The 12670-nt window shown below is 40.2% G+C and overlaps 1 protein-coding gene across 1 annotated transcript; it reads left to right on the top strand.

Annotated features, from left to right (window-relative positions):
• Positions 1 to 269: 269 nt before the first annotated feature.
• LOC142219326 (uncharacterized) lies at positions 270 to 9825 on the top strand. Its single transcript, XM_075288297.1, has 4 exons — positions 270 to 466; positions 1111 to 1182; positions 1310 to 1588; positions 9265 to 9825. Exons 1-4 carry the CDS (start codon positions 283 to 285, stop codon positions 9726 to 9728), a joined length of 999 nt encoding a protein of 332 aa, XP_075144398.1. The 5' UTR covers positions 270 to 282; the 3' UTR covers positions 9729 to 9825.
• The last annotated feature ends 2845 nt before the right edge of the window (positions 9826 to 12670 follow it).

Below are 12670 nucleotides of genomic sequence, written 5' to 3' on the forward strand. Positions count from 1 at the left end.
TTCAATTATACAATACCTAAGATCATCCAATGTCAGAGAGGAGCTTGATGCAATACATTCACTTTTCTTGTATTTTATTATAGAAGTATTATTGTTTGTTTATGCATAGGCCCCATTGTAAGGCTATCGTTGTCCGCTACCATTAGTACAATAAAATGCGTCATATCCCTTGCATAGATTGAATTATACTATTGTGTATCTTTTTTTTTTTTTCTTAATCTTGAAAACAATGTATTTTAATCTTTGATTAACATTAAAGGAGATTCTGATGATGGCACCGGCATGTGCCCAATGACCTATTTAAAAAAGCACCCAGATGCTTGGAAGAAGAAGAAAGAGTTAATAGAAAAATATGGCATTCCAGATTTCAGTAAACTTAAAAGTTGCTCTGGTGATGAAACTTGTGACAAGGGCATGAAATGCTGTGAAACACCTTGTGGATTGAAATGTATGAAAGCCGTCTTTGGTAAGTTCTTCCATGACAATTGATGCCTTATGTCACTCCCATTGACTTGGTGGGAAAAAAAAAAAATCCTGGGGGATATGATAATTGATATATTACAATAGTGGTTTCCACAGAAGCGGAGGGCCAGGACCAGATGGTAGAATCGGAAAATGCTCCAAATACAGTGGAATAACCCCCTGGATGTCGTGATCAATAGCTATCATGGCATTCAGATGGTCTGGGGGCAAGATTGCCCCTTGTCACCAGTTGGATCCCCGACAATAAGATCATGGGTCTTGAGGGAATGCCATGGCAGTCAGGAGGCTTAAAGACACCTACAGATATGTCTCTCCTTATCTTCCCTCTTGGTTCAATATATCTATTGTCACACGATGACCAGGTTTATAGAGAAAACATGATGTTTGATACTTTGTCACAAAAGGTCTATCCCATATGTTTCTATGAGGACACTCATTTGATGTGTTGTAAATTGCAACCTGTCATGAATTTTTCTTGCATGTTGCTAAATTTGTAATGAATTTAACCTAATTTTTGCTTAAGGAAGGGTGAATATATTGGTAGACAAATGGTTAAAGGTATCTATGAGATATAATCCTAACTATGGTATGTTTGTAAGAGTTAACATCTCATATTTTTGTCTTTAGAGGATAATGCCTTGGAAACAATAGAGCAAATACATAAAGAAATAGGCATTGGAGTTGACGATAAACCATACGGTAAGTATACATCTATGCCAATTATTTAGTAATACAATATTTATTTATTGTAATATTTCATATAGACATATATATTTACATTTTAGGGGGGTTTTTTTCTTCATTTTCTTTTTTTTTTTACTAACAGAAATTACAGAGGAAGATAAAAAATATGGAATGTGCCCAAACAATTATCTGATAGTTCACCCAGAACTCAAAGAAAAATTTTACAAAAAGTGTGAACACAAGCATTCACATGAGTGCAAAGATGGAGAACAATGCTCCCACAAACACTCACACCACAAGAAACACGGGCACTTTAGAAATTTCACTGCCTTGACTGACTGCTCGGTGGATGGGGATTGTGGCAATAACATGCGCTGTTGTAACACAATGTGTGGAAAGAAGTGTATGAAGCCAGTATTCAGTAAGTACTCTCTGTTACAGTATGACCTGCATTACACAATTTCACACTCATCCTTGTTTAGGGTTGGGAAAAAGGGTCTGCCCTTTAAAAAAGAAACAAAAAAAAACTGCATCTAAACCATATTGTAGTTCATCTCTAGATCATTGGATAGGGTGGTGCTGTTTCTTATAGAAAAATAAAAAAAAATTCCCTAATTTTATACAAACTCTTCAATAATATTTTAACTTGTAAACTCTATACTCAATCCTGTGGTCAGGTCATATATTACAGATAGTCAATAATGTCATTGTTTTGAAAGGATAATAAGATTCAGTAAATTGAAGAATCTAGTATCCAGCGACTGAGTGCAGTGTCGGGTATCTGGGCCCCATTGATGTTCAGTCTTTGGCACATTGGGCTAAACCAGGACAAGGATAGTCAGGGACTCTTATAAGATAGTTGGACTCATTCTCACTAAACCTCATAATTCAGACATTTTACTTTCTCTGACTTTGAATATATTTTGCTCTTTCATATAGACTTACCCAAGTTTAACATTTTATTTTTTTTTTGTTTTTGTTTTTTAGCAAATGAAGACTTGAAGGAATCACTTTTTGGGAAAAAAGAAGGAAAAGAGAATAGGGAGAAAAGAGATGTAGAAAATGAGGAAAAGCACAGAAAAGGAGGAAAACATGGAAAGGGACATGGGGAAGGGGCTAAGCATGGAAAGGGACATGGGGAAGGGGCTAAGCATGGAAAGGGACATGGGGAAGGGGCTAAGCATGGAAAGGGACATGGGGAAGGAGCTAAGCATGGAAAGGGACATGGGGAAGGGGCTAAGCATGGAAAGGGACATGGTGAAGGAGAGAAGCATGGAAAGGGGCACGGGGAAGGAGAGAAGCATGGAAAGGGGCATGGGGAAGGAGAGAAGCATGGAAAGGGGCATTGTAAAGGGGCTAAGCATGGAAAGGGACATGGGGAAGGAGAGAAGCATGGAAAGGGACATGGAAAAGGATTGGAACATGGCAAAGGTCACAAGAAAGCCCAAGAACATGAGGCTCAAGTTCAAAAAGGAGAAGAAAACCTCAGACAAAAGCGATGCGCAAATTCAAAGGGAAAAGGAAAGAATAACAATAACTATGATGATGACAACCACGGACAATCCCAAAATGAAAAAGGGAAAGGAAAAGGGAAGGGGAAAGGGAAGGGGAAAGGAAAAGGTAAAGGGAAGGGCAAGGGAAAATCCTAAGGGAAAGGACATGTGTAAGCTTTGAAACCTAAACAATGAAAGAATGTGTCCGTAATCTTAAATTTGGCACATAAGCTCATTAGATTTAATGTGGTTAAAATTCATGCATGAAAACTTTGTAAACCAGAGACAACAATTTCTTGCTTTTTTCTATCAATTAAATAAAAATGATGCTGAAAATTAATTCTGAAAGCTAACCAACTGGTGGCAATTGAAATTTTTTGGTTATTAACACCTCAACATTGCATGTCAGTATTCCATGTGATCACAAGTATTTCTATATTTATACATAATATAAAAAAACACATTTCCAAAGATTTAATACAGAATACAGAAAAGGTTTAGTTTGCTAGTTACATATGGAGAAAAATTTAGACTGAAAATATACGAAGAATAGGACCAGTTTAGGACTTTATTAATATCAATGTTAATGATTAGAGATGAGCGAGTAGTACTCAATCGAGTAGGTATTCGATCGAAATACTCGTACTCGATCGAACACTACTAGCTGTTCGAAGTTAGGATTGAATGCAGAACCAGCGTTGATTGGCAGAATGCTATACATTGCCAATCAACGCTGGTTCTTCTCTTACCTTTAGAAGTCTTCTCCCTGCGCAGCGTCCCCGCGTCCTCGTCCGGCTCTGCATTCACTCTGCGTAGGCATCGGGCCTGGGCAGAGCTGACTGCGCATGCCCGCGCGTGCACAGTCGGCTCTGCCTAGGCCCGATGCCTAGCAGAGTGAATTCAAGGCCGGAAGAGGACGCGGGGACGCTGCGCAGGGAGAAGAATCCAGCCCGACCCTCACTCATGGACTTGGTAAGTAGAATTTGATTGAATGTTGCCTACCCCTGAAACGAGCATTTCCCCCCCATAGATTATAATGGGGTTCGAAACCCGTTCGAACAGTTGAACAGTGTGCGGCTGTTCGAATCGGATTTCGAACCTCGAACATTTTAGTGTTCGCTCATCTCTATTAATGATCATAGGAAATTTGAAACTAATAATCCTTTTATTTAATGGACATACTGTAATAAGAACCAAGAATACTAAACAGATATGTTACCAAAACCAGGGGCATAAGTAGCAAAGACTGGGCCCCATAGAAAACTTAGACTTGCCCCCCCCCCCCCCCCCCAACATATTGCAAAGTTTAGGGTTTGTGAACCCGGAATTTTTGCGATACAGCATCCACAAACTATTATACTCTGAAAATATGCAATTTGACTCAAACATCCCTCCTTTCCAGTCATCCTCTGTGATGATTGCCCAAAAGACTGACACACAGGGCAGGTACCTTATAGCTGTATGTGTCTTGAACAATATCCATTGTTAATATCCATGACCCCCATAATAGATCCTTATCTTTTTTTTAACAAGGTCAACAGAGCTGTCCGCCAAATTCAACGAGGTGCCCTAATATTTTACGAGAGACTTTAATAATATCATGGATGCCACAATGGACACCACTTACCCTAAAAAGACAACCCATGGCTCTCGCAGTTCTCCCTCAAAAGTGCTGGCAAAAAAAAATCTTTACGCTTGTGCGGCAAAAACTGTCTAATAGTAAAATTGGCTTAGTTGAACATAGCAACCAATCAAAGCTCAGCTTTCACTTCTCACACTGTTCTGATAAAATGAAAGCTGTGCTCTGATTGGTTGCTATGAGAAAATTTTGGATTATCTCATCCAATGGGTCAAAAGAAGCTTATAATTTGAGAGAAATCCCGCGCCTTGACTCTGCTGTGCACAGATTTCTCACTCAGAACTACAAAAAAAAAATCTTAAGACTCTACCAAGTTTCTGGGTCCAGATGGCTTTTCCAATGAACACTATACTGAGAAACTGCATACTTAACATATCAGATGGTATTGAACATTCAAGGTTGTGTGAGACGGGTGTCCATTGTCACCATTTATTTTCTTATTGACTATTGAACCACTGGTGCTGGTACTCAAACAAAATGACTTGAGAAGCGAACTCATTCCATATGATTTCTCTTTACACTGACTATGGCATCCTATCTTTAACAAACCAGATTACATCTCTTACTCAACCTATAGAACTCATGCCACATCTCCCAGACACTGAACAAGACTTTCAGGCTTATACAAAACATGATTTATCATGACTTGGGAGCAAGTCCATCTTTCAAATGCTGATACTCCTGAAACTCCTATATTTATTCAGCACATTCCCCTTTACACGACCCCCATACAGAAAGTCAATGTTTTGATTAATATGGAACCACAAAAAACAGACTTCTATGCTACATTGTAGGGAATGCCCAACACTCATGACTACTATATTGCCTCCCACTTCTCCACACTTAGAGATGGGTGACATGCTAATAGACGGGACAAGACTGGAATCCCACATGATCTCTACACAATTTAAAAGCATGGCTTTATAACACTTCAAATTTGCTGCCTTCCCTGATTCTTTATCACATCTGGACACTAACCCACAAGCTAACAGTAGGAAACAGACCTTGAATATCCTATTCACTCCAGTAAAACTTTTGGAACTAAGTATTCCAGATCTCTGTCTAACAGACAAAGTACGCTGTCGTCTTTCTAGAGGTATATAAAACCGTATGTGCCCTAGGACATGAAAGGTCCTCTTTAAACTACCCAATTGATTTATCAAAATCTTGAGCTCCATCTATAATTGGATCTACAGATGACATTATTAAAACAGCTCCCATTCGTAGTTGTCAACCTCTCTCTACGGAAATCCTTCTCTTCTGTGCAGTAGAAGAAAGCATTAGACTTCTCCAAAAAAAACTTTTAAATGCATAACTCATTGTAAAGCCGCTACCAAAATCCTTCTACGCTGGTATTACACCCTACAGAGACTTAAGCACATGTTCCTTCAGTCCTCAGGGGATTTATAGAAAGGTTGTCATGACTAAGGATATCTCCTTCACATACTATGGTTATGTCCTCACCTAAATTGGTAAGAAGTATTCCAATGGTTCTCTTCCATCCTGGGTGCATAAATTCCTCCATCCCCTTAGTTATCTTTCCTGAATACACATACCTACCCATTGGAATTTAGAACAATTATTAGCCAGAGCCTTCTCTCAGCTACTTTGGCTCTACATAAAAAATGGAAATCTCCAACAATTCCAACATTTCAGGAGCTATCTGACATGCTTCACCATCTACTGGCATTGTGCTGAAGCCGCATTGGGTACATGTGACCACTGAGACCGATCAGTGAAGGGACTGAATACCACTACCTGTGACATCATTGGTCCTCTTCCTGAGGCCTGCTGAGGCTGCTGATTGGCCTCAACGGTCACATGACCACTGAAGCCAATCAGTGGCTTCAGCACAATGCCAGAAGAGACCCGGGAGAGCAAATGAACTTGACCGGACCCACGGGACAACAACGGAGCAACCGGAACAGGTGAGTACGTTTTGGGTTTTTTTGTTTTTTTTTCCCTCAGTACCCCAATGTATATTAAAGGAGTTGTCCCATCACAAGGATCCTATCTATACTGCTTGTTAATGTGAATGTAAGACTTTTCCTAAATACATTGCTTCAGCAAAACTGCTTTGTTTGTCCACTATATTACTTTATTCTTTTTTTTTTTTTTTTTTTTTTACACATCTCTTGACTTATCTGGTCATAAGTCAAGTGATGTATCTGCTGCTCTGATGGGGGAGGGAGGAGGGGCTAAGTGCAGGGGAGCGAGCCTGGAGGGGGGAGTTTACACTTTGGGGGGGAGGGGCCATCAATACAGACCCGGCATCCGCTGTAATAGAGAGGCAGATGTCGGGGAGTGTAGACGCCGGCACAGGTGAAGCCAGCAGCGGCAGTAGTGATGCTGATATTCCGGAGGGGAGGAGGGGGGGGGGGAGTGGAACAGCAGCATCGCTCCTGCCGCTGCTGGCTTCACCTGTGCCGGCGTCTACACTCCCCGGCATCCACCTCTCTATTACAGCGGATGCCGGGTCTGTATTGCATTGTGAAGGCTGTACGTCCGATGCCTAGTGCATCGGCAGCACACACGCAGGGCCAGCGGCATAGAATCGACGACTTCTCACCGCTGGCTTTGCATATATAACCCTGCCCACCAATGACACAACAAAGCCAGAAGACAGAAGAATTTACTGCAGCGAAGAGTGGTGAGTATGCGACGTGGGACAACCCCTTTAACTTTAAAAGTTTAGCCTGGACAACCCCTTTAAGATAATGGGTTTATGGTATAAACTGTAATAAGCCCCTGGGTTTTAATAATCACCTCCGCAGCAGTGATAGGTTTTTGGTTACATATCCATCAAATATATCACATTGTACAGATAACAATAATACATGAGTACATGAAAAGGTCACAAACAATCGTCATTTAAAAATTGAGACGGAATAATTTTTTAATCCACAACTAAAGTACCGACCCATTGACGTAAGCGTCTGAATTTTGTATAAAATGAGGCTTGTCAGGCTGAGTTAGGTCTTCCTGTATGTTTCCACAGCTGGACTAGCAGCAAAGCAACCAAAATGAGGACTGAAATTCTTGTCACCCTGCTGTTTGTCGCTGCGGCAAGTGCAAAAATTGATGGTAAGAACATTGCGATATTACCGAACCTTACAATGTTTTAAGGAGGTTCTAAAATATCACCAAAAAAATTACAATTTTAACGTTTGGAATAGGTTTTTACTTTACATCCACGCTTAGTAGTCTATCACTTCTTGTTTTCTGCAGCTCAGTTTTCAACTGTGTTGCCTCTGGTACTAAGACCATTGCAAGTTTAATTTGGGGAGGGGGTTTCAGTGCACTCCAAAAATATTTAGGAAGGAGGCCAGCAGCTAGAGATGGACATCTGCACTCTCTGGTCCATAGATTGGAGTGTCGACAAGGTGAGTAAAATATATGACCTTTATTGGACAAAAACTTACTGCACAACGCGTTTCGAGCTCCACAAGCTCTTCTTCAGGAGCACAATTACTTGCCAGGTGAGGTCATATGCTTATCATATCTCTTGCATAGATTGTATTATATTATTATGTATCATTTTTAATTTTGAAAATTAATGTTTGATCAATACTAAAGGAGCTTCTGATGACACCGGCATGTGCCTAATAACATATTTGAAAAGCAGCCAGACACTTGGGAGAAGATAATAGAGTTAATGGAAAAATATGGCCATCCAGAGTTCAGTAAACTTAAAAGTTGTTCCGGTGATGAAATGTGTGGCAAGGGCATGAAATGCTGTGAAACACTTTGTGGATTGAAATGTATGAAAGCCATCTTCGGTAAGTTCTTCCATCGCAATCGATACATCGAAACGCAAATGGTTAAAGGTGTCTATAAGATATAATCCTAACTATGGTAAGATTGCAAGAATTAACATCTGATATTTTTTGTCTATAGAGGATACGACCCTGGAAACAATAGAGCAATCGTATAAAGAAATAGCTTCTGGACTTGACGATAAACTATACGGTAAGCATACATTTATGTCAAATTCTTATATCGCATATAAAGGAATATAGACATATAGATAGGGCAGATATACTGTATATGATATGAGCAATGCCTTGTTGGAAAGCTACTAGAACTTGCTATTCTCATCATGTGCAGTTTAAGCAAGGTCTTCCAAATTCTAAAGACTAATGAAAGCAAAAAGTAAAGAGAACTATTAGAAAAAAAATGTGTGTGTGTGTGTGTGTGTGTGTGTGTGTGTGTGTGTGTGTGAAAACATTATTTTCTGGGGGGGTTTTTCCTAACAGAAATTACATATGAAGATAAAAAATATGGATTGTGCCCAAACAATTATATGGAAGTTCACGAAAGAGCCAGAGACAAATTTGACTACAAGTGCAAGCACAAGCATTCTTCACAACACAAGAAACATGGAAACTTAAGAAATTTCACTGCCTTGGCTGACTGCTCGGTGGATGGGGATTGTCGCAATAAGATGCGCTGTTGTTACACAATATGTGGAAAGAAGTGTATGAAGCCAGTATTCTGTAAGTACTCTCTCTCAATTACAATGCGACCTGCATTACATATTTCGTGCACATTCCTGTTCAAGGTTAAGAAAAAGGGTCCACTCTTTTTCTTTTAACAAAAAAAAAAAGAAACCAAAAACACACATGTCCCTAAACCATAACTGGTATTGTAGTTTGTCCTAATGTCAGTGGATAGGGGTGGCGCTGTTTCTTAAAGAAAAATAAAAAAAAATTAACTAATTTTGGACACCTCTTACATAATATTGTAGTACAGTGCCGGGTATCTGGGTCCCGTTGTTATTCAATCTTTGGCACTTAGGATTAAAGCAATAGTTTGCCAAGAAAAATCAAGGACTCTCATAAGATATTTGGGCTCATTCTCCGTTAACTCCATAATTCAGAACTTTGTAATTACTCTGACCTAGTGTATACGTTTTATCTTTCATAAGGACTTACCCAAGTTTAACATTTTCTTTGTTTCTTTTAGCAATGGACGACTTGACGGATTCATTTTATGGGGAAAAAGAAGAAAACAATAGGGCGAAAAGAGATGTAGAAAATGAGGAAAAGCACAGAAAAGGAGGAAAACATGGAAAGGGACATGGGGAAGGGGCTAAGCATGGAAAGGGACACGGGGAAGGGGCTAAGCATGGAAAGGGACACGGTGAAGGGGCTAAGCATGGAAAGGGACATGGTGAAGGGGCTAAGCATGGAAAAGGGCACGGTGAAGGGGCTAAGCATGGAAAAGGGCACGGGGAAGGGGCTAAGCATGGAAAGGGACACGGGGAAGGGGCTAAGCATGGAAAGGGGCACGGGGAAGGGGCTAAGCATGGAAAGGGACATGGTGAAGGGGCTAAGCATGGAAAAGGGCACGGGGAAGGGGCTAAGCATGGAAAGGGACACGGTGAAGTGGCTAAGCATGGAAAGGGACATGGAAAAAACAAAGAATAACAATAACCACGATAGAAGTAAGCACAGAAAATCCCAAAATGAAAATGGGAAATGAAAAAGGGCAAATCCCAAGAGAAATAAAAAGGGGTAGGATATGAGTAGGCTTTGGACCCTATACAATGAAAGAACGTATCTGTAGTCTTACATATTTAGAACATAAACTCATTGGATTTAATATGGTTAATATCAAGCATTAAAACAGAGACAACAATTTGTTGCTTTTGTGTCAATGAAATAAAATTATTCTAAAAATGAATTCTGAATGCTAACCATATGGTGACTACTGAATTTTTTTTCTCTGTCGTTAACACTTTAACATTGTGTGTCAGTATTCTATGTGATCAGGAGTAATTCTATGTATATACATAATATAAATGTCATGTGTCCAAGGATTTATTTGAAATACAGAAAAGGTTTAGTTTGTTAGTTACATATGGGGGAACATTTTTGACTAAATATATATTAAGACTTTGTCAAAATCAATGTTAATGATCATAGGAAAAGAGGAACAAATAGTAAAGCATACTGTAATAAGAAACTTAAAGAGGACCTTTCATCAGATTGGGCACAGGCAGTTTTATATACTGCTGGAAGGCTGACAGTGTGCTGAATTTGGCTTTCCCGATCTGTGCCCCCCCGGGTAAAGTGCTATCTGTCCCGGTACCGTAGCGCTTAACAGTCAGAAGGGCGTTTCTGACACTTAGCCAGGGACGCCCTTCTGCCCAGGAGCGCCTATTGCGCTATAGAGTGTGAGCGGGGAGGAACTCCTCCTCCCTCTCCTGATAATACTTGTCTATGGACAAGCTGTGTGAGCAGAGGGAGGGGGCGTTCCTCCCCGCTCCACAGTACAGCGCGATAGGTGCTGCTGGGCAGAAGGGCTGAATTCAGCGCACTGTCAGCTTTCCAGCAGTATATAGAACTGCCTGTGCCCAGTCTGATGAAAGGTCCTCTTTAACATGGAAGAGAAATCCCGCGCCTTGACTCTGCTGTGCACAGATTTCTCACTCAGAACTACAAAAAAATCTTAAGACTCTACCAAGTTTCTGGGCCCAGGTGGCACTCCCAATGAATACCTTATACAATATCAGCATATCCTTGTGCCTTTCCTCTTAGACTTTTGCAAGTGCACAATGTCGTGGTCTCCCCTTTTTAAAAAGTCTCTAACAGCATTAAGCATAACCTTACCAAAACTCCAGATTCTCCACAGAATTTTAGGCTAATTTCATTAAATACTGATATTAAATTGTACTCTGATACTAGACTTGGAATTGGCTCCAATATTATAGGACCTGATTGATGCTGACCAAGTGGAATTAGTCAAAGTCCATCAGACTCCGGATAACAGTAGACGTATCTTATACCTGGTGGACATAATAGAGAGAAACCGCATTATTCCACTGTTGGTTGCCTTGGACCCCATAAAGGTGTTCCATCAAAGTCCTGGAGAGGATGGCGTTTACAGAAACTATACCAAACACAATGTTAAACTTATACTCTTCTCTTTCAGCTACAGTATTCAGAAATGGGATATCAAACAGTTTTGACATTCAAAGTGGCACAAGACAGGGATGTGCGTTGTTGCCATTTATTTTCATATTGTCTATTAAACCACTGGTGCAGGCCCTCAAACAACATGACTTGATAAGTGAACTCATCCCATCTGATTTCTCTTTATACTGACGATAGCATCCTATCATTGACAAACCATATTGCGTCTCTTACTCATGCCACGTCTCTCAGACACTGAAAAAGGCTTATACAATATATAGTTTATTATGACTTGGCAGGGCGTCCATCTTTTAAATGCTGATACTTCTGAAACCTCTATATTTATTCAGCACAATCCCCTTAGCTCCATCCCATGTTTCTCCAGAAAATCGGAGCTTTGATTAATTAATTTGGAACCACAAAACCCAAGACTTCTATGCTATAGAAAAAGGACTGGGGGGGCCACACTCATGACTACATATTGTCTCCCACCTCTCCACACTTGGAGACTGGTGGCATGCTAATAGACACAAGGCTTGGGATTCCTATTGAATCACACATGATCTCTATACACAATTTAAAAGCATGGCTTTACAACACTTCAAATTTGCTTCCTTTCCTGATTCTTCATCACATTACTGTCATCTGGACACTAACCCACAAGCTAACAGGCGGAAACGGACCTTGAATCTCCTATTTGCTCCACTAAGTATTCCATACCTCTGTCTAACAGACTGGAAGACCATAGGCATTTCCACTGTCTCACAACTATGGCACAATGGTGCAGTGATCCAATTTGATGTTCCTATATCGATGATCTTTTTGACCTCCTTAAGCTATCCAATTGGTCTATCAAAATCTTGAGCTCCATCTATATGATAGGGTCTACAGATTACTATATTAGAACAGCTCCAATGCGTAGTTGGCAACTCTCTATGAAAATCCTTCTCTCCTGTGCTGTAGAAGAAAGCATTAGACTTCACCAAAAAAAAAAGCTTTTGAATGCAAAACTTATTATAGAGCCACAATCAAAATCCTTCTACATTGGTACTACACCCCAGAGAAACTTAAACACATGTTCCTTCAGGGATTTTTGGAGAGGTTGTCATGAAAAAGGGACTCTCCATCACATACTATGGTCTTCCATCATGGGCGCATCAATTCCTCCGGTCTCCGAGTTAGCTTTCCTGAATACACATAGTATAATTTAGAACAAGTATTGGCCAGAGCCTTCTCTCTGCTACTTTGGCTCTACTTGAATGGAGATCCCCAATGATTCCAACATTTCAGGAACTATCTAACATGCTTCACCAAAATACTTTCTCACGGCGTATGTGAGACACACAGTTTGATAGGAACTGGTCAATTTGGGTAAGTTACATATGCAGACTCTCATTACCCTCTTAGTCCTGCTGAAAACCATATATGGGTTACAGGTTTCAACCTTGGGTCTC

Source organism: Leptodactylus fuscus, chromosome 10 (assembly GCF_031893055.1).
Source record: "Leptodactylus fuscus isolate aLepFus1 chromosome 10, aLepFus1.hap2, whole genome shotgun sequence".
Classification (NCBI taxonomy): domain Eukaryota; kingdom Metazoa; phylum Chordata; class Amphibia; order Anura; family Leptodactylidae; genus Leptodactylus; species Leptodactylus fuscus.